Source organism: Netta rufina (assembly GCF_964035555.1).
Source record: "Netta rufina genome assembly, chromosome: 11".
Taxonomy (NCBI): Eukaryota; Metazoa; Chordata; class Aves; order Anseriformes; family Anatidae; genus Netta; species Netta rufina.
The window spans coordinates 11765157-11790548 of NC_140134.1; the positions used below are offsets into that span (position 1 = coordinate 11765157).

At 52.0% G+C, this 25392-nt stretch overlaps 2 protein-coding genes across 2 annotated transcripts; both read right to left on the reverse strand.

The window, feature by feature from the left end:
* Positions 1 to 491: 491 nt before the first annotated feature.
* On the reverse strand, positions 492 to 5538 carry DUOXA1 (dual oxidase maturation factor 1; the record flags this gene model as incomplete). Its single annotated transcript, XM_084293698.1, has 6 exons — positions 492 to 706; positions 1434 to 1648; positions 3444 to 3657; positions 3777 to 3911; positions 4508 to 4565; positions 5392 to 5538. 6 exons carry the CDS (start codon positions 5536 to 5538, stop codon positions 492 to 494), a joined length of 984 nt encoding a protein of 327 aa, XP_084149824.1.
* Positions 5539 to 13746: 8208 nt separating this feature from the next.
* NMB (neuromedin B) lies at positions 13747 to 17758 on the reverse strand (the record flags this gene model as incomplete). Its single annotated transcript, XM_084293120.1, has 3 exons — positions 13747 to 13794; positions 16971 to 17173; positions 17623 to 17758. 3 exons carry the CDS (start codon positions 17756 to 17758, stop codon positions 13747 to 13749), a joined length of 387 nt encoding a protein of 128 aa, XP_084149246.1.
* Positions 17759 to 25392: the final 7634 nt, after the last annotated feature.

A 25392-nucleotide genomic window follows, 5' to 3' on the forward strand; every position in this document is an offset into this window, starting at 1 on the left:
GCCTGACGATGGGCAGAGTGGGCCTCTTAGAGGCCTTTGGGGGCACTCTGCTTCTCCTTTCATTCATATTCATGCTTCTGCAATTATTTGGTTTATCTCTAGTTTCTTCTGGTTTAATTTCCATATCTTAGGGAGGGATCCCAGGTGTTGTTGGGGATGGATGGGCTAAAGGGAAGGGCAGTAGCCCAGTGTCTGTAACTGGACAGCCAGGGACAGGACAAGGATTCACCTCACCCTAAAAGCTCTTCCAGCTGCTGGTGAGTTCAAAAATTGAAAAACATTAAAGAGGGGAAATGGGGGGGAGGGGGGGAGAAGGGGGAATACAACTGTTGTTTTTGAGGAGTCTTTCCAGATTTGGATATTCTTTTCAGTGAGCTCTTGATGTGTCTCTTCTCACCTGGGCTCCTGGGGGTTTGTACCTGAACACGTATTTGGGGGGGATGATGTCCTTCGTCTTTGCCCTCTTTCTCCTGACCCCCCACAACTGTGCCTTACAGCTGGGTGGTCGTCACCTCACAAAGCTCATTTAGGGGGACCATCAGCACGTCCTGGTCAGAGGAGCTGGACTCATCTGGCAGGTGAGGCTTGTCCCACCCCTCCGCTTTTTCTCCCTTTCCCTCATCCAGGTTAAAGACAAGCTTCAGCTTCTGTGGTCGCACGGAGTTGAGGATGATCACGCCCAGCCCCAGCAGCAGGCACAGCAGCCCTGAAACACACAGGGTGAAGACAAGTGTTGGCCCCTGCTCTTCCTCCTAACATGTCCCATCCCATCCAGACCCAGACCTGGGGATGGAGACCCAGACTCAGACCCAGACCCAGACCCAGACCTGGAGATGGAGGCCAGCATCACCTGGGAGGTCAAGGGAAGGGTTATTTCCCTTCTCTCCTTCCTACTGCACCTCCATATCTAGACACTGCTGTCAGTCTGGGCCCTCCAGTACAAGAAACTAGCCAATAAACTTGGGCAGAAGGCCAAAATAGATGGGGCTGGAGCCCACCATGTATGGGGAATGTCTGGAGGAGCTGGGCTTGTTTAGCCAGGTAAAGAGGAGTCTTCAGGGGAACCTCTGCTGAACAAGAGCCAGTCTCTTCTCAGAGGTGCACAGGTGCAACAGGAGAAATTCCACCTTGATATAAGGAAAAAAAATGCTCTCCATGAGTGGAACAGCCATGGGACAGGTTCTGAAAGGCAGAGAGGGTCTCTGACCATGGGGATATCCACCACCAGACCAAACAAGGCCCTAGACAATCTGATGTGTCTTTGTGGTTAACCCTGCTCTGGGCAAGTGATTCAGGACTTTTATAGCACTTCCCAGGGCACACCTCCACACAGGTAACTGGGGTCACTCAGATGAGTGTGGACAAAGTACTTTTGGGGCATCATTGCTGCAGGGATGAGCAACAAAAGCCCCAGTAGCAAGCTGAGCACCCACCTGTTGCTAATGTCAGCCAAAAGGATCCACCGTAGTCTGTTTTCAGAAAGGCTGGTCCAAACTGGATGGGACACTTTGGGGTGTTCCTCGCAGTGATGAAGAAGAGCAGTGAGAAGAGCATCAGCGCGGCAGTGAGCAGGAGCATGTAGCCACCATAAAGGAGGATGGGCATGGAGAAGAGCAGGATGGAAATGAGCCAGGTGCATAAGGCCATCCTGTGAAAGGACCACAAAACCGAGCTGCATGCATCACACTTGGGCATGAAAATTCCTTTGGTGGTAGAGGGGCCTCTCCACACCCAGGGGTATTCAGCACTAAGCTGCACAAGGCCCCGAGCACCCTGATCTGGTTTTGACACCAGCCCTGCTCTGAAGTGAGGGCTCATCTGAGCCCCCAAATTAAGCCTTTTACTCCAAATTAAGCCTTTCTCTGACCTGGTGGTCCTCCATGACTGGCCAACTCCAGGTGGTTCCCACCTATTCAAAGCGAGAATGGCAGCAAGGAAGAGCTTTGTAGGAAGAACCAAACAAGATGCCCTGCCCGCCTCTGATTCAGCATCTGGAGTGAACCCAGCTCCCAGCCCTGCCCTGTGCGTGGTTTTTGCGTTTATCTCATGGGGAGGTGAGAAATTGTTATGATTCCAAGAACAATAAAGAAGAATACTTTTACATCAACTTCCCTGCCTTGAAATAACTCCCTTCTCAATAGCAGGGAGGTTTAGGCATGGCCAGTTACTTCTGAGAATGAAGAGGGGGACGTGAGCTGGGGCTGGGTGCTGGCACCCTTGCAAGGAATCACAAGGCACTTGTCCCTGCAGCTTTTCTCATGATCTCTGAGACACGTGGGGATGCTCTGAGACCCTGCAGTCACAGCGCACACAAAGGATCCCCATTTTATGACAAAAACAGCCCCTGAGCACCCTCTCGATGTTCCCTCCTGCTCCCCTCCAGCAGGTCTCACGCCTGCTCCAGCTTGCTGGAGGAACCCCCATGGTGGTCTCAGCAGGGCTCTGCATCTTCAGCCAGGTGGCCTGGGAGAGGACCTTGTGCCAGAAGCCTCACAAAGTGCACTGGGTCTGGCTGGGATGGAGTTAACTTTCCCTGCAGCAGCCCATACAGTGCTGTGCCTGCACTTGTAGCTAGAACAGCTCTGGTATCACACCAGTGGTGTGTCTGCTGCTGAGCAGTGCTGGCACAGCATCGGGACTCCCTCAAAAGCCCCCCAAAACCAGTAGGTAGGCAGTGGGCAAGAGGTGGGAAGGGGATATCACAGGGGCAGCTGACTTAAACTGGCCAAAGGTATATTCCATACTGCATGGTGTCACACCCAGCAATTAAATGTGGGGAAGAGGAGAATGTCTCGTTATGAAGACATCTGTCCTCCCAGACAACTGCTATGCATACTGAGGTCCTGCTTTCCAGGACATGGCAGAACATCAATCAATGATGGGAAGTAGAGAATTTTTTTTCCTCTCCTTCTGCTTCAGCACAGACTTTGCTTGTTGTTGTTGTTGCTTTTTTTTTTTTTTTTCCTTTCTCTCTCTCTCTTTTTTTTTTTTTTCTTTTTTTCCTCTTCCATTTCCTTTTAATTAAATTATCTTTATCTCAACCCTTGAGCCTTTTTTTTTTTTTTTTTTCCAACATACTTCCTTCTCACACTCTTCCAAGGAGGGGAGGTGAGAGAACAGCTGTGGCGGAGTTCATCAGGCCAGGAAGGTAAAAGCACCACATGAAGCTTCCTGTACTTTCCTTTAGATAATGCAGAATATTTTCACCACTTTGCTGCATTAGGGTGCGGGGGTTAGATAAGGACTACAGGGGAGATGACCAAGCATGGGTGTGAGCCATGCTTGAATCTCTAATTCTTCAGAAGGGAGGATCCCTGAGACCAGCCAAGGCTTTTTTTGTGGACTTCCAAGGAAGAGACCAGCTCCAACAAGCACTCTTGGCTCTACTCGGTTCTTCCTACTTCCCGACTAAGCCCTGGAACCGACCTCCTGCTCCACCTTACCACAGCGTGATGGACGCGTAGTGGCCGGAGATGCGGTACTGCCTGTGCATGTTGCAGGGGCTTTCTGTGGTGAACTTCTCTGCCACGTAGAGGATGGGGCTGGGCAGCCCCTTCTCCAGGCCTTCACTGTAGCTGTGGTCGTAGTCTGCATCGAAGCTCCAGGCAAAGTGCTCGTTGTAGTCGATGGTCTCATTGACCTGATTCACTGGGTTTCCTGCCAGAGGAGGAAGACTTAGGTCTTCTCTCAGCCTTAGAGACAGCTCCAAGATTTCCCGGTACATGCAGGGTAGCCAAGCTTGTGCCCAATCCCTTCTGTTTGCGATACGCACTCACCCACCAGCGTGACGTTCACCCCTGCCAGGCCGATGTGCAGCCCAATGTCCGCCTTCACCACGGCACTGCTGAAGGACTTGTAGGAGGTGTTTGCTGTCACCCATCCGCTCTCCCAGTCCCTGGTGAACTGTATGGCTGTAAAGACAGGTTAGCCACAGCCTGGTGGTCAGACATCTAGTGACAATGTCCGTGGGAGGACCTGCTTGGACTGCCACCATGGCCTGAACACCATCCCAAGGGTGAAGCCTATGTTGTAAGCCTGGCTTGTGAGCAGAAGGTACACGTGCTTGCGTGTCATCCCTCCAACACCTACCCATGAGTTCAGGAGCCCCATTCGGGATGGTTTCTCCTAGCTCAGCCCTCCGGACCTACTGGAAATGGGGTTGGTTTGTGGGCACCCTCCAGACTTTGGTCCTCATCTAAATGCCTGCCAGTTTGTCTGGGTCCCCTGGCAGATGGCATCAGACTTTCATTGTCCATGCTAGAGATGCTCTGTGCATCTGACCACCAACCTTTAGAGGAGATGGCTCCCACCACTTGCTGATTGCCCTGAGTGAGCCAGGTGCTGGGCACAGAAATGGGTTGGTCTTCCCTGTGAGCTCATCCTGCAGGCTGGGCTTGGCTGCTCCATTCGTTTCCTCCCCCCACACCTCACTCCTCCATGCCACACATCTTGGACATCCTTGCTCTTCCCCACCTGGCTCCAAGTGCCCCTGGACCCCCGTACTCACTGAGGACCACGGCTCCGATGAAGAGTCCCATCATCACTCGCAGGAGCCAGAAGAGTCGCTGCAAGTGGGAAGCAGAGGTCTCAGATTTTGTGACCTGGATCTCAGCTCCAAGCATGTCCCACCAGAAATGGGGCCATCCTTAGCCTGGGGAGCTGCCCCACAGGCTCTGTGTGTGGGTAGGAGAGGGGAAGGACCCATGACTTGGGCTTCCTTTCCATGGCATGGGGAAACCTGGGGGGAGAAGGCAGAAGGGAGGTCGAGGCAGGGTAAGAAGGTCAAAACAGCCCATTTGGGAATATGGTGCCTTTCCCGTTCTGAGAAAGATGGAGCCACTCCCTTTCATAGTCCCAAGTGGAAGATTTCACACTTATCCAAAGCTTGTATGTTTTTATGTGTTGGCAGCTGGCCACAGCTGGAGACAAAAGCAGTGGGGCGGTGGGTTGGCTGGGTGGGAAACACCTTTCTGCAGGCTTGTGATGTGCGAGCGGTGGGGTCACAGCAAAGTGGGTTTGCCACACATCCCCCCAGGCTTGTCTGGCAGTGCTGAGGCATGCACAGCGCACACCGCCTGTTTTTTTGGGGATTCAGGAAGGTGGAGCAAGCTCTTTGTGCCTCACCCAGTGAAATCATTCAGGTTAAATCTAACCGAGAACTTGCCAAGCTCAGATCTGGGCTGCCTGTAAATTTGGGGTGGTGGAGTCCAGCATAGGAGCTGGGCTGGAGCTCGTCCTCAGGGCTCGTTGGAGATCCCACAGCCCTGGCCATCGGCAGGCCCCTGCCCCGGGGGCACATTTGCTCCAGAGTCTGCTGTAGAGGCAGGACAGGGGGGCAGCACGTGGGGTGCACCCAGCATGGGGCTGAGCCCTCCCAGCCCCTCCACTTACCCCCTTTCCTCGGATGCCCGGCAGGATGATGATGGAAGTGGCCAGTGCAGAGAGGAAGACGGAGGCGATGACGGCCGAGGTGGTGTTGAAGGGGAAGCAAGCATTGGTGCCAGCGTAGAAGGGGAAGGAGCCGTTCCACAGCGTCATCCTGCTGCCTGGGGGGTTGGAAATTGGCACCTGGATCCCCTACTACGAGTATCACCACCTTACATCTGGAAGTGCATTCAGGCATCCCCCATGGGACCCCATCCACCTCCCCAGGCCACATCCCAGAGAAAAGCAGGCTCAGAGCTGCAGGAGTTTCTGCTGCAATGCCTAAGTGTGTCCCCAGAACTGGCAGCAAGGTGCACACACATGGCTGGACCTCCTGCTTGCTCCTCTTGCTTGTTCTCCACCCCTGGTCTTTTGTCTGGGCTTCCACCCTGCCTTGGGCTGGCTTCTAATCAAAAAATCCAGCTTCTGCTTGTGTGCAGAAGGCACTCCATGCATCGGGGCTGCTCCTCCCCAAGCCCCAGATGGAGGCAACCCCAAGAGAGCAGGATTAACCCAGAGGCAACAGAGAAGCTGCCCCGTGTCACTACTTCCAACCCTGCATCCTCAGAGCTGGCCAGCGGCAGCACCATGCCACAGCAAGCAGAGAACTTGGAAAACAAGCATGCTGTCATGGTTTTGGCCAAAGTATTTGGTCAAGACACTGCCGGACACCCCTGGGCAGTGGGGACCATCTGAGCAGCGCCTGCAGAAGCACCCGCACCCCTTCCCCGTGCCGAGCCTACCTCTGCCGCGGCGATGCCGGAGCGCCCGCCGATCCCCAGGGCCGGCTGCTGCTCAGAGGTGCTGCCTCCCCGCCTGCCCACGCTGCCTCCTGGGGCTGCAGGCAAGAAGCCAGCCTGGCGTGTTTCTCCCAGCAGTTTTCTCGTGCTTCCAACCCCCTCGGCAGAGGGAGGGTAAAACCACGTCTTGTTTTTTACCAAGTTCATGCCCAGCAGGAAATGAGGCATTCCTGGTCAGACTTTGCCATTTCCCCTCAAGTCCCAGACTGTTGCTACTCCATCTGAACACTGAATCCCTCCCTGGGGGTTGTTTAAAAAAAAAAAAAAAAAAAAAAAAAAAGATGAACAAAGGGGTGGCAAAGGTGACGTGGCTGGGAAACATGTGCAGAACTGTGCTGCGGGCGCATCTGCTGGCTCAGGCAATGCCTGGATGTGGAGTCAGCTCCAGATCCAGAAGCATCTGCAAAGCAAGGGAGACGTGGGCTTGGGCTTCAGAGCAAATGGGGCAGCTGTTGGGGGGTGATCACTAGAGTTTGTGGCTTTGGGCCTCTTGGAGAAGTGTGGGAATGGGATAACCAAGGAGATGCCCGGTCCAGCTGCTAGAATCCCACTTCCCAGAGAAAGGATTTCACTGAATTTCCACTTAGTGCACAACCCTTTTTCCCCATGGGGTGGGAGCTGATGGTTCATGCACAGCATAGTTGTACTTCTCCCTGGAGAAGAGCCCTGTGAATTGGAGCTGCCATCCTTCCCCAGAGACCCCCATCCCCGGTGGTGATGGGAGCGTGGTGTGGCAGTGGCAGGGGGATGCTGCACACCTCTGGGCTGCTGGTGGGGTCATTGGCATACAGCTGGCTTTGCCTCCTTTCCCCAGCACTCAGCATCCACAGAGAGGTCTTATGGGAAGCCTAAGGCCACAATGATAGCTCAAGCTTTTTTTTTTTTTTTTTTTCCTCTCTCCTTTCAATTTTCTGGGTATTTCTCCTATTTTCTGAGGACAATGGTGGTGCAGTCATGCCATTCTCCAGACACCTTCCATGGAACAGGTCTAGGGGTGAGTTTTAGGTGCAGAAGCCCACAGCCACGTGCCCAGGGCACTGCTCCTGCTGTGAGCACCCTGCCCACAGTTTGAGAGACATCTTTTATCAAGCTGCTTCTGCTTCGCCCTATTTGCAGTGATGGATGAGGGTGAGTCACCTCATCCAGGCCATGGCAGGGAGTGGGGCGGTGGGAGCAGCCCCTCTTGTGCAAGCTGCCTCACCATTTCTTGCAGTGCTGGGAGCCAAGGCGGGGACAGCGTAGGGATGTGCTTAGCCAGGGAGGTGGCTCTGGGGACACATCAGGAGCCCAGGAGGCCACCACAAGGGATTTGTGCACAGGCTGTTGGGGCCAATGGGGTAGATGTGGCGTTTGCATCCAGGTGTCACCATGGCCATCCCCATTCCTGGTCCCAAGCATGGACATGGACACCTCAGCTGGGGCCAGGCAGTGGCTCTGTTGTGGTGCAGCCCATCTAACATCCCCTATCCAACATCCCATCACTGGAAGAGGTCTGGGTGTCAGAGGAAAAGGCCTCCCGTTGGCCAGCCCAAGGGAAACGTGCTGGGATCTCCCCAGCAGAGGGTGCCCACCAGGTAGGCAGCAGCATGGTGCCCATGGAGCCACAAAGGTGATCACCACGAAGGTGATGCGGGGCAGGCACTTGCGGCTGCTGTGGAGCCAAACACAAGAGGAAAAGGCCAGGCATCTCAGAACGTGAGACCTGCAAAACAAGACCAGCCAAGAGGCCAGGGCATGGCATGGCTCCTCTCCCCTCCCTGTGACTGCTGCCTGTCTCAGCTCCTGACTCGTGGCCACCATCCACGGCAGGCTCATCCCAGCAGCCAGGCCTGGGCAGCAGGCTGGTCGCACCTCCGACGTGTGTCACGCCGTGCATCACGTCCCTGCCCGCCCGCTTCCTGGGGAGCGGTGCTGGGGACACGGGGAGCAGCTCTGACCCATCTCTTTCACCAGCCACAGCTCCTGCCAGGCCCGCTACCGCCTGGCCTTAGCAGCGTGAGTACCTTCACTGGACAGGGAGTGGAGAAATGCCCCAAACTGCCTGGGTTGAAGTTTCTCCACCTCCCTTATCCAGAGATACGATAGACTTGGCACATTCTCTACCAGAAAACGCAGACCCATGGGCTGGGGCTGCCTAGAATGCCAAAAGCTAAACAGGCCAACCTGGATTATTTCGTGCTTCATCCTAGTGCAAAACCCTGAAAGCAAGAGCATGATCCTGTGCCAGTCCACACTGCTCAACAGGTATAAAAGCTCAAAGACTTGTCCTTGCACACACATGGCTAATTAGAAGGAGGCAAGAGCTACTGTGATCTTCAATTCCAAGGCCAGCACGCTGCTTGACCTGGCCCTGGCAAAAGCCAACCATTGCACCAAATCTTCCTGTGCGGTTGGTTTGCTCCAAGGAGCATCAGGAGTGAGCTTGGTGGCCAGGCTGCAGCATGGGGTGAGGGATGGGATCAGGCTGCCAGTGGGTAGGATCATTGCTGGGTGCTGGGATGCAGCTACAGGCCAGGGATTAGAGTCTTGTGGTGGAGACACAGGAGGGCTAACAGGGAGATGGAGCTCAGCAGGAGCCTTCATCCTCCCAGAAGGAGGTGACAAAGGCATGAGGCTTTGGGACACATTTCATCATGGATTTCACCACCACAGCTTGGATAACCCCTTCATGGAGATAACAGCCCTTCCTGTCAGTTTGACGTAACAAAGAGGGAGCTGCCCCTTTCCAAGCTTTGCTGGGGCTTGTTGACGATGCACTATGTGGTAATTAGCACTTTCAGCCCAGGCTGCAATTTAGAGAGAAGCTTTCTCTCATAATCCCTGCTGTTAGAGGCCTAATTAAAGCGATATGCATTTTTCCATGGAACTCCTGTGTTTAGCATCACCACACCAGCCCTGAAATTGATGAACAGAGCTGTGCTACCCCACCTAGGATTCAGGTCTGTGTCTGAGCACACACAAGCACTCTACACCCCATACCCTATCTGTGGGTAGAAGATCATCAGAATATCTGCACCCTCCATCCAGGCAAAAGGGCCAATAGCACATGGTGTGATAGGAAACCGTTCCGAAGAGGTGGAAAGCCCTGAGGGCTGCTCTGCAGTGTGTGGGTAGAAGTATTGTAAGATAACTTGCAACCAACTGCTTGCTTAATATTTAAGTAATAATAATAATCATCATCAATAGGATCAAGGTAGTCTGCAAACAGAGAGAAGGTTGCCTTAGCTTAGACGCAACAAATAGCTGCAAATAGTGCTGACTGCAGCTGGAACTGGTACAGATTTCTGGAGGGATTGTGGAAACTTCCCAAAGTTTACTGGGAGCTTTGTTTGTCCTTTTCCTGGTGGAGGAAAATTGAAAGGAATGTCCTAAATTCATTTTTCCTAGAGCAGATCTGGAAGAAGGAGGGAACACATGCTATAGGAACAGTGCTGCACAAAGCAACTCCCGTGTGCTACATCAAGTTTATCCCTCTCAAGATATTTTATAAACCGCGAGCTTGAAGAAACAATTAATATATGAATATTTTATTCTTATTCCTGGTTATTATCACCATGCAGAAATCAAAACTGTGGCATAAGTATATAGAAAATGGAAATGATATTATGACAGACCTCCCCCCTGCACACATCATCACCCTGATGGGTTTTGGGGCCTTCTGGCTGCAGGAATGCTCTTACCTGGCCGTGTGGCTGGTTTTGCCCCTGCTGCTCCAGAACCTTTTCCATCCGTTGAAGACTGACTTCTGTCTGCCAGGAACAAATGCTGCAAAGAAAGCCTGTAAAAAGTTTTTGCGGATCTGTAGCTGGGACACTCTCTCTATCTCCCTCTAGCCTTGGGCAGCAACATCTGCTGCATGGACATTGTGAGACTGTCCCGAGTGCTTCACATAGGGAACCTTGGGTGAGACACAGCCCTGAGATGGCCCAAAGCCTCCCAAACTAGCAGAGAGATGCAATTCCCTCAGCGCAAAGAGCTGCAGAAATCACCAGATTTCCAGACACCATGTTTTATGATGTCCTTGTTTCAGTTGCTTGTCCACAGACTACCCAAATCCAGAAGAAGCTGTGCTGTTTGCCTGGGGCTTTCAGGTAGATCTCTGTCAGGCCAGAACCCATCCCCTGCTCCTCTTCAGCTGACTCTCTTCCTGGGGACCTCAGGTGGCAGGACCAGATGCAATGCAGTGCTAAATCCACGTTGGGGTCCCATACCTGTTTTTTTCCAAAGTGCTTCTGCCATGCTCCAGACAGATGGGAAGAGCTGGTACATGGCTTAAATCTCCCTTCTCGTCACCTCCCAGGTGAGTCCATCCTCAGTCCCAAAAGCTGACCAAGGAACGCTGGCCACATGTGTGCCGATGACAGGGCTGGACTACTTTGAAGAAAACAGTGCTGGATTCAGGGTACAAGTCCTTGCTCTCTGCTCTTTGCCATTTGGTGAGATCCCTCTGGGCCCTTCTTGTCATCCTACCATCATACCCTTGATGGAGCTACCCAGATGGTTTGCAACCCTACTCTGCATTTTGCTTTGGCTCCTCTGCAGCAGGATGCCCTGCTCCCTGGAAATCATTTTCAAGACAACAGGGGTGCCAAGCACTGGACACCCACTTTCTGAAGCTGTCTCAGCATTTGGATTAATTGGGTTTAACTTGTTCAGGTCAGATTTAGGTGGCCATATCAGGATGAGAGAGGCTTCCATGGAGGTGCATGAAGGGAGTGGCAATGGTGTTTAGAAGATGAAGATCATTTTTGCGTCCTGATGACAAGCTGATTTCCTTTCTGCCCCTTTCTCCCTTCTCTTCATTGCCTGGTTTCTTGGTCTCCCATGGAAGAGGGGTCTCAAAACACTGCAGAGGAAGGAGCAGACCAACCTGAGGCCTGACACCTTTGCTGAGGATGGAGGAGAGCCAGTCCTATGCAACTGAGCATGACAGGGAGCAGTTCGCTAAGCCTGGGACGCTAATGACACCAAGTGGTAGTAGTGAACCTTCAGCCACATAGCTCTGAGCCAGCTCCTCCTCACGGGGCAGTCCCACAACTGAATAGAAACAAATGTCAGGGGTGACAGTGGCTTATCACCTTTTTTCTTCTCTCATTTCACACTCCTTTTCCCATCTCTGCAGTCATGCCATAGCCACAGGGGTGGGGGAAGTCCAGGACACCTGCTATGAGCACTTTGCAGACACCCATCCTCTGAACTGCCTCTGATGCTGAGGGTCTGTGTGGGTTGGGGGCATCCCAGGGACCTGTCAAGTCAGTGGCCGCATTACACCTCTGCTCGTGGTGTGCAGAAGCAGCCAGCACTGCTCTGAGCAGGATCTGGAAAACACTGAGGCACAAGAGCCTGGAGAGCAGGAGTCCAAGCTGCAACATGGAGGCGTGGCAAGGGGAGCAAATGCAAAGCTGAAAAAACTGAAAACAGTAATAATAAAATGCTATTTTCCCTAGCCTAGGTGTAAGGGCTTAGCCCTGGAAAGTGATGACCTTGTAAGTGACGGGAACTTACACAGCTAAGTGGTGGAGCAGCAGGCCCAGTACTGGGCTATACAGCCTTCATCCCCAGAGGTTTTCAAGACCCAACAATACAAAGCCCCGAGCAACCTGCTCTGACCCCAGAGCTGGCCCTCCTTTGAGCAGGTGGCTGGACTAGAGACCTGCTCAGGTCCTCGCCACCCCAAATTATCCTGTGCTCCTAGGATGGCGCCCAAGGCAGGCTTCTTTCTGTGCAACACAGGGCTCTGTGGGGCCAACACAGCTCCAGTGGTCTTACATGGCAGCTCAACGTGGCCTGGATCTCTGGATCCTCTACCCAACAGAGACCTCTTGTGTCTTGACCTGCAGCCCTGGTGCACTACGTATGAAGATGTATGCATCCTCTGCCACCTCATGCTCAAGAGATGAATAAGTCTGGCAAGAAGTACCTGTTCCTTCTAGCTGATCTGCATTCAGAGAGGCTCTTCTCAGACAACCACCTTTCCTAGGTGCTCAGCACCTGAATCAGTATTTAAATACTTATATTACATTAACTGGCAATACATTAAGCTACCCAAATAAGACATCAATTTCCCCTCAATTGAGTCTGTTTTGCCTGCGATAATAATTGCTAAGTGATCAATTCATCTTTATCTTGGGGTCTGGGGCAGACAGTGGACAGACAGACAGGTAAAACAGATAGGTTCCTGCTGGGAGAGGGAGGCTCTCACCTTGGTATCTCATGGCAGGTTTCTGCTGTGACATCCAGAAACCTGCCTACCTTCCCCTGAGCCTCCCTGGGCAAGCTGTGAGCTGCAGTCCCACTCCATAGCACATCATGAGACAGCTGAGCATCAGGTCAGGAATCCCATAAGGCTGTCACTCCATCACACTGCCGTCTGAGAGGCATCTGGTCTGCTCCAGCGCCAAACACGATAAGCTATGTCATTATTTTTCCTTGCTCATAATTAGCTTATAAGACAAGGCTTTGATACAGCTAACAGTAGGCAAGCTGGGGGTCACCCACATCCCAGCACACAGCAACGAGCTTGGGGAAAAAATAAAAAATTAACTGAAGAAAGGTGCCTCCCAGAAAACATCTCCCTCAAGTACAAAGTACCCTACTGTTGGGGTGTTTGATGGGGAGCTCCAAGTTTTGGAGACAATGCTGGGGGCAAACCAGTTATAGGACATTTGGTTTTCACCTGCCAAAACCAACCTTGAAATAGCTGAGAGAACTCCAACAGCTCAAAAGCAGGGCTGTAAGTGGGAGAAAAGATGCTCTTTTATTGGTCTAAAACCTGTATTTGGTGTGCATTTGCTGGCAGGCTCATTTTCTGCAAACATGATCAGTGCAAATGTACCTGGACTGGTTGCACCCACAACAGGCTCCAAATCCCAAGACTGAAGATTCCTGCCATGGCTTTCCCCTCCCTCTGCACACATCAGCACATGCCCAGGGTGGCTAGGAACACTCATGATGAGAAGCTGCTCACAGCCTGCACTCTGAAGGACAGCAGAGGAACATAGTAAACCCTGGGGTTCTGCTCCAACCAGAAATCACCATGATATAGGCAAAATGCTTTTTTGTTTTCACAGGAACACGCTAATAATTTCTCCAGCAAGGAGGGTTTATAGGGTGCTTCAGTAGCACAGTGCTGTAAAAACTTACCCACGCTCACACTTTTATCCAACAGCAGTGAGCATATCCTTTTGCCTTCTGGTTGCTGAGATCCAGGAGCCTCCCTCCATTCCCCATTCTTCCTTCACAAGCCATGGGGTCAACCTTTCCACCCCCAAATAAAGTCTAAGCTGCTGTTTGCAAAGAGCTAATTTTATTTGCAGGGTCACATCAGATATCAAGAAAGCAGAAAACATACAGGAAATATACAGGGTGGCTCTGCTTTTCATACAAGCAATCACTATTAACAGTATTACAGAAAGAATAAATAAAAAGTGATGTTGCTACAGTAACCCACAAGGATTATGATCTCCTCCGTTTGCCGTGCATGGCCAAGCCTACAGACTCCATCCTCCACTGCTCTGCTCCTTCAGTTTGAAAAATACTTCTCCAGCACCTTTGTCAAAAGCCCAGTCTCCTGCAAGAAAAGGTACAATAGTGAGCCACTGGTCCTATATGCAGCCTTCGTTGGCATCAACTGCCTGGGCAGCATGGGGCTTAGCAGCTGGATCACAGCTGACATCGGAGGTGAGCTGTGCTGACACTGAGACAGTCACTGCTGTGTTGGTTTCATGGATGAGAGCAGCTGCAGGGCCCAATCCAGCAGGGAGCTACATGAGAAGGCAAAAAAAAACACACAAAACACAGCAGAGAGAAGTTGTAGATGGATTTTTGAGGGATTGCATACTGCCCAGAGCTACACAGAGCAGCATTTGTTTTCCACCCAGAGGAGCTCTCCCCCTACCCTGGAGTCATCTCATTCCACACACGGGTCTCACCGTGGTTGCCTCCAGAAGAAATATTGCCATGCACACAAGGAGATGCCAGCCCTTCCCACCCCCACTGAGGATCCTCCCCTCCCAGACAAAGATTTGTCACACATAGCACTGAGGCAGCACCTGGAACCCCCTGAGCACAAGCCTTGCCTATTGCATGTAGTTGAAAAGATTTAAAAAAATATATATATTGTTTGCAAGCCCCTTCTGCTCTGTGAGACTTCTTGCATCACTAACCATGAAATACATGCTCCTGCTTTGGGAAGGGACATCGTGGGATAAATCCCACTGGCAACAGGTAGGAAAAACAAAAATACTAAGCCCTGGGACTTGTTTAATGTTTAGAGGAGCCCCACAGAAAGGAAGAGCCGTTCCGCGAATGATTAGCAACAGCCTCAGGAAGGGAAAGGTCCACTTGTTTTTTCATTAAGTCTGCATTCCCTTGACAGCTATCCTGCTACAAAGGACAGCTTGTGCTGGAGCAGCAGAGCAACACGTAGCACATCAGTTCTTGTCCTGCTGACCAGCAGGTCCCAGTGAAGGTGGAAGCATCTTGGCTTTTCTAAACCATGTCAAGATGGAAATGACAAACCCCAAGTAGAGGGCACATGGAGAGTTTCACGACAAAAAGCTCTTAAGCATCGTCTTAGGCAGGCAGCAAGCACTGCCCGCAGATCAGTTCAGGCACACACTGGCTGCTGACGCCAGGTGTCCAACAACAGCCAGAGTGAGGGAGAAAGCAGTAAGTGGCAGAAATTTGCACTGGCAACGTGTCACCCACAGGAGCAAGAAGTATAGTCCCACAGAAAAGTGTAACAAGAGCAGTGCTCAAAGGCACCAAGGAGAAGTAACATCAACCAGCAGCTCTGAGGCAAGGACACCCCGGAGGGTGAGAAGGCAGGAGAAAGGCAGGAACTGAGTCCAGTGAGGTGCTCAGAGGTGGTCGAAAGACACAACCAAGCGTAACGCCTGCAAAGAGCAAGGTCCCTGCTGCCACCAGGATGGCTGGTACCCACCAGGTCAAGGCAGGAGAGGCAAGAGGTTCTGGGAAGAAACTGCGAGGGACAGGAGCCAGCAGCACACCAGGCACCTAAGCTGCAACACCACCTCTCACACAGCCACCAGAGGCATCAGAGCAATGAGGCAGACAGCTGGTAAGTGCCTGCTTCATGGAGAGCCAAATTGCTCTCCAGCAATGGAGCTTCGACACCCAGATCACACACCAAAGGTGAATGTTTAACAGTGGGTGCTAACCCTGGCCAGGACCTGCTTTTGAGCACTGAGAATGAGCACGGCCATAGCTGGCAGAGCACAGGCACCCCCAGATGGCAGCCTAAGCCACAGGACCACTGTTTGAGGAAACATCCACCCAAGTGCATCCGTGACAGAGCAGTGACAGCACGACTTACCTACATGGAGGAGATCCACGAGGATCACACATCCAGCTCTCACATCTCAGTTAGCTAATGCAGCAAATACCCTCCACCTCCTCAACGGCTCCCCAAGGCTGGTTGACGAAAAGTCCAGGATCTGCAGAGCTTTCTCCTCCCTTGCAGCTGCATCTAAGGAGCACAAGCTGTGACACCGCAGTGGACAGCACAATGTGAGGAGAGCAGGATGTCTTCGGCCACATCCAGCTTCTATCCCTCTCTATCCCACTGGGGCTAGTTCCCTAGGAGAGCCTCAGTTTACCTTAATCTGAAGGAATCAAGTCAGGAAGATGCTCAAATAAACCATTCAGGCTGACCTTCCTGCAGCTCTGCTCCACTTGTGCCTTCCCTACAAAAAAGGAAATAGGAGCAAGCACTGCCTAAACCTGGATGACAGAAGCAGCTTTACCTGTATTCACTGTTACTGGATAAGCTCCTCAAGCAAGCAGCTCAGTGGTACAGCACACACAGGACCCACCTAAGTGGATTTCATCCCTTCAAGGCTCTCCATTACTTCCTGCTGTGAATAGAAATGGCAAGACACCAGGGAAGCATACATGAGACAGCAAATGGGCAGAACCACATGGACCAAGCAATTCCATCTCCATGTTTTAAGAGAGGATCTGGGCTCGCTTTGCTCCCAGTGGCTTAATTTTCCACTAGGAGTTGGGTGAGCTCTCAGGCAAAAGCCACACCAAGGAGCTAAAAGAGGAGGCTGAGGACCTGCTGACATAGCTGATGGAGCTCCCGCTGCAGATAGAGCATTTGCCTGCTGCCCGATACCCACTCTGTGGCAGAATAGTTCACACCTTCCCTCTGCAAACCAAGCTAACAACACTACATGCCCCTTCTGTAATGAGGCATCCTGAGCACAGCAACACAACCACCCCAGAAGGGGGAATCAGAAGCCCAAGACCTCTCTGTAGGGCAGACTTTTCCCTGTACATACAAAGCCATGTCCCTCTTTGCCTTTCTCTACAGAAAGCAAGGGGAGGCAGGATTTCCAGGTCCTTGCGGTGGCTGGGTAAGGAAAATTATTTCTTTATGAGAGCCACAGTAGCCAGCTGTCCTCCTCTGCATTGAGGAGGACCCAGATGCTCATTAACAACCCCTGGGCTGGAGATCATGACATCCCCTGTCCAGCCTCACACCCTTCCCAAACATTTGGGACCACTAGCTGCTGTCCAGCTGGACGCAAGCCTTGACAGATTTATCTGCTCCTTTATGGCTGCTCTAGGGAAGTAATTTAAGGCAGGTTAAAGGGAGCAAGAGGGGAAATAAACCTATAGCAGCTGTACAGGTGTTCCCAGCAAGGCTGGCTGTTGCAGATTAACATCACGACCACCTCCCTGCTCTGGGCATCTCCTTCCATATTAGTCAATATTCACCTGATCAGCAAGGTCATATTTTCCTTGGTTCTCATCCAAAAGTCTTTCTTGCAAGAGGATTTTCAGGAGCTCGCGGGTGAGCAGTTCCATCATGTCCTCCAGCAAGGCTCTGAGCGAGGGACCAAAAACCATCGGCACTGCGGGCTCTTCGGGTGACTCCAGGCGCGGGGTGCCCGTGACGCTCTTCTTCCCCATGAAGTGTCCTGCAACACAACGCACTTGTGTGGCTACACAAAGGGCTGGAGAGCAGCAGAGACTCCGGCTGAATGACATTAAGCTGTTATCTGCTACCGCATGCTGACACCCCTCTGTGAGATGCACCGAGCAACCCTAATGTCTAAAACAGCTGGATACAATGCAGAGAAACACGGAGATCCCAGGTCCTCGTTCCACACCAGACCTCAGGGGATTGAAATTACCACCCCCAGGAGTTGTCACCTGCTTCACCAGGGAGCATCACCTCCGCCCTCAGGCTCTCCAGCCACATTCTGTGGGCAGGGACGTGTGGTGCCATGCCACCACCTCAAATGACAGCACAACCAGAGACCCCCCCGAACCTCCTCGTGGACGGGAACCACACCGGGACCCCCCCTGCACCCCCGCTCCCGACCCCTCACCCCCAGCCGCTCTGCCCCAGGGGGACCCGCGCTACCTGTGGCCCAGAGGTTGCCGCGGGGGTTGACCTTGATCTTGGCCGCCTGGCTGCGGTGCTCGGCGAAGTCGAGGTGCACGGCGGGCCCCAGCGCGGCTCCGCACAGCAGCAGCAGGAGGCAGCGCAGCGCCGCCATGGCCGCCTCGGCGGGACCCGCTCCCGCCTGGCGCCTCCGCTGCCGCCGCCCCGGTTTATATACCACGGGGGGCGGGGCCTCGCTGAGCCACGCCCCCTCCACCCCAGCGCGTGGGCTTCTCGCCACGCCCACCCCAACCGTTGGGCTCCTCGCGCTCCCCCCTCAGCCGCCCGCTTCCCGCCCTCGGCGTCCCCTCAGCGGGGCGGCCCCTGCGGAGCCAGATCCCAGTTCCGCTGCTCAGCCTGTTACAACTAAAGTAGCGGCAGAAGACCTGATGTGTCTCAACAGACTGAGCTCCGAGTTTCCAACCGTTATCCCTACATGTCCACATGTTTTCAAATCCCTATGCCCTGTCCCTGCTTCCACCTTCCACATATAGCCTGCAGACGTTGGAGCTCAGTCACAAGCTCCCAGCTTAGCCAAGACATCTCCCAGTACATTTTTACCTGGTTATTGGGATGGCTTTGGAAGGTTCTGTCTTTAAACCTACCAGCTCTCCTGAGTGCCTTTACCCTTTTGGTCTGTGGCCTCCTATGGGAAGCAGATCTGTTTCCCAAAGCAAAGGGTGGCTGCTTGCCTTTTTAAGTCACTTCAGGATCTTGAAGACCTTAGCACCACAGCCACACCTGCCATAGATTATCACATTCCCCCCAAAATTTGTCTTTTTTTTGCATGAGTAGGATAGAGCCATGCATACCCAGCAACACCATGGATGAGGTTGTGCACACCCTGCCGTGCTAGGAGCAGTGACAGTAAGGGCCTGAAGCAGTGACTGCTGAATACAGTGAAATCCACGTAAAACTTGGTCAAACAGGACCCTGAGACACAGACTGTGCTTGGTTTCTTCTGCAACCCACAGGGATTTTAAGGATCCTCCAGGTTCCTCACTCACACTGAGGTGTTCTCAGTGAATAGCAAGGTGCAAGAGCAACCTGTAAGAGCAAAGATAAGTTACAGTGCCCAGAAAACTCACCTGGCATGCTGAATTTTGAATTATTCCTCTTCTGTGCAGCACACAGAGACCAATGCCAGGGAGCAAAAGGTCTGAAGGGATGGGGCTGAGCAGGACCTGTTGGCCCCCCAGGGCCCAGTCCCACTGAGAGGGGATCAATGCAGGCAGAGATGGCCACCAGGTTCGGACAGGAGCTCAGATCATCAGGCAGGTTCACAGCAAGGACACAAGTCTCAGGTCAACCTAGCAATAAGGCAGGGCTGAGATCAAGCCCAGAAGTCAGTCCATGGCCAGGCACTGCTGAGCTGGAGGTCAGCACCTCCACTACATAGCTTAAGGAGAGAATGAAGACCCAGGGCTGACCTTATATCAGTTCCTGGGGCCGTGAGCCCAGGTGGGACCCATTAACACCTATCAGTGCCCTCAGGCCCCTGAGAGATTCTGCCAAATTTGCAGCTTCACCACTTTGCAGGGAGGTGCTGGCTTGTGGGGGAAGAGATGCCTGAGATGACCCAGTTCTCCTGGGAGGTGGCACAGGGGAGGCTTATTAGCAATGCCCTTCTCGGGTTTTACTGTTGCTAAAGAGAAAAGGTCTTGGGGAGATTCATTCCTCTGCCACAGCAGGGGGTAGAGAGAAAACTGCAAATGTAGTTTTAATGTTAGAAGAAGAAAAAAGTAAATAAATAAACAAATGATATGAAATACTCCTGCACAAGGCGTGCATACTTCTCAGTTGTGTGCGTGTCCCAGGATGCCAGCTGGCTGGTCAGAAGGTGCAGGCTTCCCCAGAGGTGGCTTTGCTGTCCTTGTGGGCTCCCTTTCTTTCGGGGAGGTGTGCTGTGCTGACGGGCCAGCAGGCCAGCTGGGAGACATGCCCTGGTCGTGGGTCCCATGCCGGTGTTGCTGGAGGCCCTGGGCAGCAGCAGGGAATCTCTTGCCTCTTTCTCTCCATGCTCCTTCCCTGACCCTTTGCAGCCAGAGATCTCCTCTGGATGTTCTCCTCCGCCAGGTGAGCTGAGGGAAGAGCCAAAAAGCCCTCAGGCTGCTCTCCTGGTGTAGCTAGGTGGCTGTACCCACAGCTTTGGCTCTGCTGTCCCATGTCACTCCTCACAAGCCTTGTGGGAAGCTCTCACTAGCATTTGGGCTGCCTGGGGTGATGTGATCCCTGTGATCCCACCCTGGTCTGATTTTAACTGGATACAGTACCAGAACTAACACAGAACTTTCCTCTGTTTTAACCAGCAGCTGCATGCTGTTAGCTGCTGTGTCACTGCACGCGAGCAGCAGCGGGTTAGAGCGAGATGAGGAGATACCTGTAGGATTACGGAGGATGAAGCCAGGGATGAAGTGATGCCAATTACAGAGAGGGCAGAGAAACGAGTCGTGGGCAATTACAGCACCTACCCAAGTGTGACGGGGTTAAGTCCTGCTCCTGCGGGGCAGCGCAGTGCTCCTGGGAGATTAACTGGGAGGGGAAGGCAGCCTGAGGGACAGGGACTGTCACCCACCGAGCAGCAGGAATCAGCACAGCATTTCAAACAGGGTGAAGGCTTTTGTTCTGATCTGATTTTAACTTGATGCACAACCGAACTGACACAGATCTTTCCTCTTTTTCAGCCGGCATCTGCAGGTGTTATCTCAGCCAGGGTGTGAGAGGAGGAATGGATATTTCTGATCTCCACGCTACTGAGGAGGGACAGGGACTGCAAGGCACGACATTTCTAGCCAGGCTTCGAAAGGCCGGGAAGAGGAAAGTCAGGGAACAGTTGCTCAGGGACTTGGTGCAGGCTGGACGTGGGAGCATGATTCATGGCAACATTGTGACCCGAACCCCTGTCCCCAGCCACCAGCCTGCTGTGGTTTGTGATACATTTTCTGCCGCTGCCTTCCTTCAGCTTTAGCGGGCAGAGCTGGGCTCCCCAGGGGCTGCACACCCCCCCGCTGCGCAGAGAGGCAGCCGCTGCTTGGTGGCAGTGGGGGCTGGAGCCTGCCGATGGGACAGCTTTCATCTGGGCCCTGCTGGGACCTCCAGCACTTGGGCAAGAATTGTCACCCCAGTGCTCCTCCGTGGCTTGCTCTCTGCAACTCAACAGTTCACTTTACCAACTGCTACCAGCCGCCAAAGAAATCTTCCCAGCTAATATATTAAAAAAAAGGCAGTACAAATTCTATTTTAGAAATTGATTTTGCCGGCAAAGGTCACCACACTGGCTTCCGCAGGTGGTTGCCTGTCAGCCACCAGCTTCCTGCAAGTGCCTTGCAATGGAGCCGGGGTGGACAGAGGTGACTCAGCATACGCTGGGCTTCTGATAGATGGCTTTGTCCGTGAGGCAGTGTGTCTGCAGAGATCTCACCATCCCCTTTCCCAGCAGGATTAACCCCTGGGACAGGGCTGGAGCCACCTCTCTGCAGCCTTACATGGACCCACAACCTCCAGAAGCTGTTCCGTCTCACCCAAAGCAGCCTAAAGGCTCTAAAGATCCTTCAGCTTGCGCCGTTGGCTCCCCCTGATGCCTCCAGTTGGAGGAAACAGAGATGGTCTGTTTTGCTCTCTATTTTTCCCTAATGATTCTCACTTGTGATTTATTTTCTCGATGGCTACTGACCACTGAAATGACATTTTCATAGCACAGTCTGTTACAACCCCAGCGTTCCAGATGGTAACACTTAACTCAGAACCCGTTGTTTTATAAATAGAGTTAAAATTATTTTTTCCCCCTGTGCACCATTTTATATTTATGTACATTTGAATTTCATCTTTTTTATTGCCCAGTCTCTTCGCACAGTTGGCCTTCATCCACACAACCCTGAAAAACTTTGTATCAGCACCAAACTTCAATATTTGCCTTCTTTTGCAGATCATTTTTGAATATGCTGAGCGCAGTCCCTGCACAGCTCCCTGGTGTTTTCTGCTACAGAAACAGATTGTTTCCTCCTACCTTTTGTTTCTTACCTTTTAGCAAACGATTTCTCCCTCTAAAGACCTTCCCTCCTATTCCAGGTCTGCTTCCTTTCTTTAGGAGCCTCTGCTGACGAACTCTGCCAAACACCTTTGAGAAATGCAGGTGGATGATCCCAGTGGGCTCACTTGCCCACACACCTCCTGAATCCTTCAATGAGCTCCAAGCTTACTCTGACAAGAAGTCCTACTTCTTCCCAGCCCACAGATCTGGTTTACAGCCTGCAGATCCCTGTGGCTCCAGCCCAGCCATCTCTCTGTCCCCTGGTGCCATGGTGGGTTTTACAGGACAGGTATTTGCCACAGCTAATAGCTTGATGCTTTCAGGTTTGTGTCGCATCTGGGTCTTTGTTTGACTGTGTCCCAGGCCTGGGTCTTTGTTGTTATTCTCTCAATCACTGATTTCTTCTGCAGGTTCTTATACTGCTGGTGTCCAGAAGCTGATGGCAGCACAGTACACCTGGGGTGTCCCCTTCCTTATCAAAGAGCAATGTTTGTCTATGTAGGGCTGATGTGAGTACTAACAGACCCGTGAAACAGGCACTAGTGAAAAATCCTGCAGATGCACCAAAGACAAAGCAAGTTTTCGCCAGGGAAAGCACAGCTACCTTCCCATAGCTATGCAAAACAAGCGTATCCAAAAACTGCACAGCTAAGAAGGCCTTGCTAACACTGAGCTAAGATCGGGCAAACTTAATAGACCAATCTGGAAATGCCATGGTTCGTAGGGTTTAAAGCAAGGTCCATTTTGTGTCTTCGCTATTGAATTACACTTTGATACTTTGGCATTGACTAATGCATCTCCCAGTGAGGTAGCCAGTCTGGCCTGGGAGGGACTCTGAGCTGGAGAGCTCCAGAAACACAGTGCAGATGCTCTCAGGCCCTGCAAATATCTACTGGGCAGGCAAATGCATACTCAAAACCGATTGCTCTAATAAAAAACAAAGAGTAAAGGCCTCAAATCCTCCTGTATGTCTCTCTCAGAGCTCCTGGTGCCAATAAAACCCTTAGCAGCAGCGACATTCTTTCAGCTTCCTCTTCAATGCTTCTCCAAAGCCAGGTCAAATTTAAAGTCCTGTCGTATGCCCGAGGGTCTGTTTTGATGCATTTGTCTCTTATTTACAAAAGATTAAATCCCTCTGTTACATTCATTCTTCCACAGGCAACAACTGTTGTTTATAAAAGATAAATCTTGAAATCTCGCACATCTTGTTTTCAACTCTTTTTCAATTTTCATTTAAGCAGTAAATGAGTTGTGGTTTTTCCCTGAGGTTTCCCACTCACTCCACACCCACTGGACATGGTACAAATAACGGCTTTGCAAGAAGACTTAGAAGAAAATCTTGTTTTCTTGCAGGCAAATCCAGGCCTAGCTCAGAAGTGTCCCAACCAGAATTACGTGGCAGAAGGCTGACATCCCTGTTTGAGTGAAGTGAGGCTTAGAGAAATTAAATTGAAGTTCATTTTCTCTGCATTATTTTTACTTTTGTCTCTCTGGAAACTAAAGCCCTGCAAGGCTGGTTTCTATAGGAGAATGAGAGATTGGAGAGGAAAAGCGATAGCAAGATACTCAGCAGAAAGTGCTCCAGGAAGTGCTTTTAAATTATTAAAGAGAATGAGCAGAAAAGTCAAGAGATGAGGAGCTCGGCAGAGAGAGCAAGAGGTAGGGAGTGTGTCTGCGCAGTCCTGGACCACAGGGGGTAATCTGTCCCTAATTAGGCAGCTGTCTGTGCAGAGATTTGATTTCCCCCAAGGTTTAGGGAGCTCTGCTAGATCAAGCATTCAGAAGACCTGCTGGAATTGAACACGTGCATGAACTGCCCTGTGAGCAGGACAGTTTCCACTGCTAACACACGATGTGCTCAGCCAGCAGGAGCCACAGGCAGGCTGTGCACCGTGGTGAGATGGGACTGTGCACGAAGGAGCATTTGTTGCAGGACCTGAGAGGCAAGTGGGGCCAAGGACACAGCACCAGCAAAGCCACACGAGGGGCTCCTCATGGCTGGGCAGGCTACCAACAGTGGTGCAGCCACCTGGCTGTGGCTAAGGAGATCCAAGATCCGCCTTGCTCCTTCCCACACGCTGACTCTGGATCTGCTGTTTTCTGGTGGGTGAGCAAGCAGAGTGGCTGCGTGCCTAGGGCAGAAGGGACGGAAGTATTGCAAGGGAGGGCAGAAGGTAAAGGAGGCAGGAAGCTATTAAATTGGCCCAAGACGCAATGTAGGTGCTGCTTCTCTTTTCCCGGCAGCCGGAGCTGAGACATGCGGACCAGTCATCTACTACACATCAGCCAGCACCAGGATCTGCTGACACGGATGGGAACCAAAGGCTGTGCCTGTCTGGCATCACCCAGGCGCACCTGGCAGTCGGAGGACTGGAACCAGGACATTCCTCATCTGATTCAGCCACTGAGTCACCCACACCGTGTGGGTCTTCAGCTGGGGAGATGGACGCATCTGCTCTGCGTTGGCACAGGAGCTACCTCTGAGTGACGAGCTCTGCCTAAGCCACCTCTCCTCACTTGGCACCTCTGCTTAGCCTGTCCCAGGAGCTGCACGGTGAGTTTGTGGTCACGCATTTCTCTAGCAGGAAGCTGTCTTCTAACCGTACATAAACAAGGCATTGCCTTGCAGTCTTCTCTGAAGAAATAAGGTTGACCTCTTCTGGTTATAAAGGCAGTAAAACCACCATGAGATCACCAGGTCTTTCTAAAGAAAGCACGCAACCGATCACTACAAATCCAACCTCTAGAATCGCCCTGCTAAGCAATACACAGTGGCAGATCTAGATAAAAACAGGGCAAAGCTGATCACTGCTTAACCGACAACTGTGCATTCAAGCATCATAAACCTACAAAGACAGCCTTTGTCTCGAGGAGCTTCAATTTTCAGCATGTTACTCCTTACAGCTCACTTCCCATCCATCGTGCTTTCGCTTAAGCATTCAGCTTTGATTTGAAAAAAGAGTTCACCAACTGAATTCTAGCAGTGATCAAAAACACTCCAGCACTGCTTTGTTCTGATGAGGCAGCTCCTGCCCATGAAGGAATCTGTACATTGCAGACCTGTGCCCTGAACTGCGGATGTGAAGGAGCAGTAATTAGGCAATGACATTGTCTACCAGAAAACCTGCTCTGTTTGGCTGTAACCACAACAGAGCCTCTGGCAGTCTTAGACCTGGTGGATTTTTTATTATTATTATTATTTTTTTTTTTTTGTCTTTATACACCAGACCTTTCAACACCCACATACTTTACAAACAAATCCCATTCCTGCTGTGACACAAAGGTCTCCGTGTTTCCTAAGCCACCTTGAGATTCTTAAGTCTCAAAGGCTTTGCTGCAACTGGCCAGGCAGCTTCACCTTTAAAAGAAGAATAAAACTGAAATAAAACACAAAGACACAGCAAGTCCTAGCAGCAAAACCCCTGGCTCTGCAGGAGCACAACAGCACTCACCAGACATTACAGCATTAGCACCCAGCTGAACCAGAGATCCTGCACGCTCCGTAGCTTTTCTGCTCAGCAAAGCAGAATAAGAGATGGGGACAGAGCCAGCAGCAACTCTTTGTCATCCTGCCCCCACGTTCCCAGTTTCCAGCCTGTGCAGGCTCGTTCCCGGCACCTTCCCTTCTCACAGCGGCAGGAGAGGCATTACACGGATGCGGGATGTGATGTGGGAGGCAGTGCGGGAGCCGGTGGGAGTTCGAGCTGTGAGTGGATTAA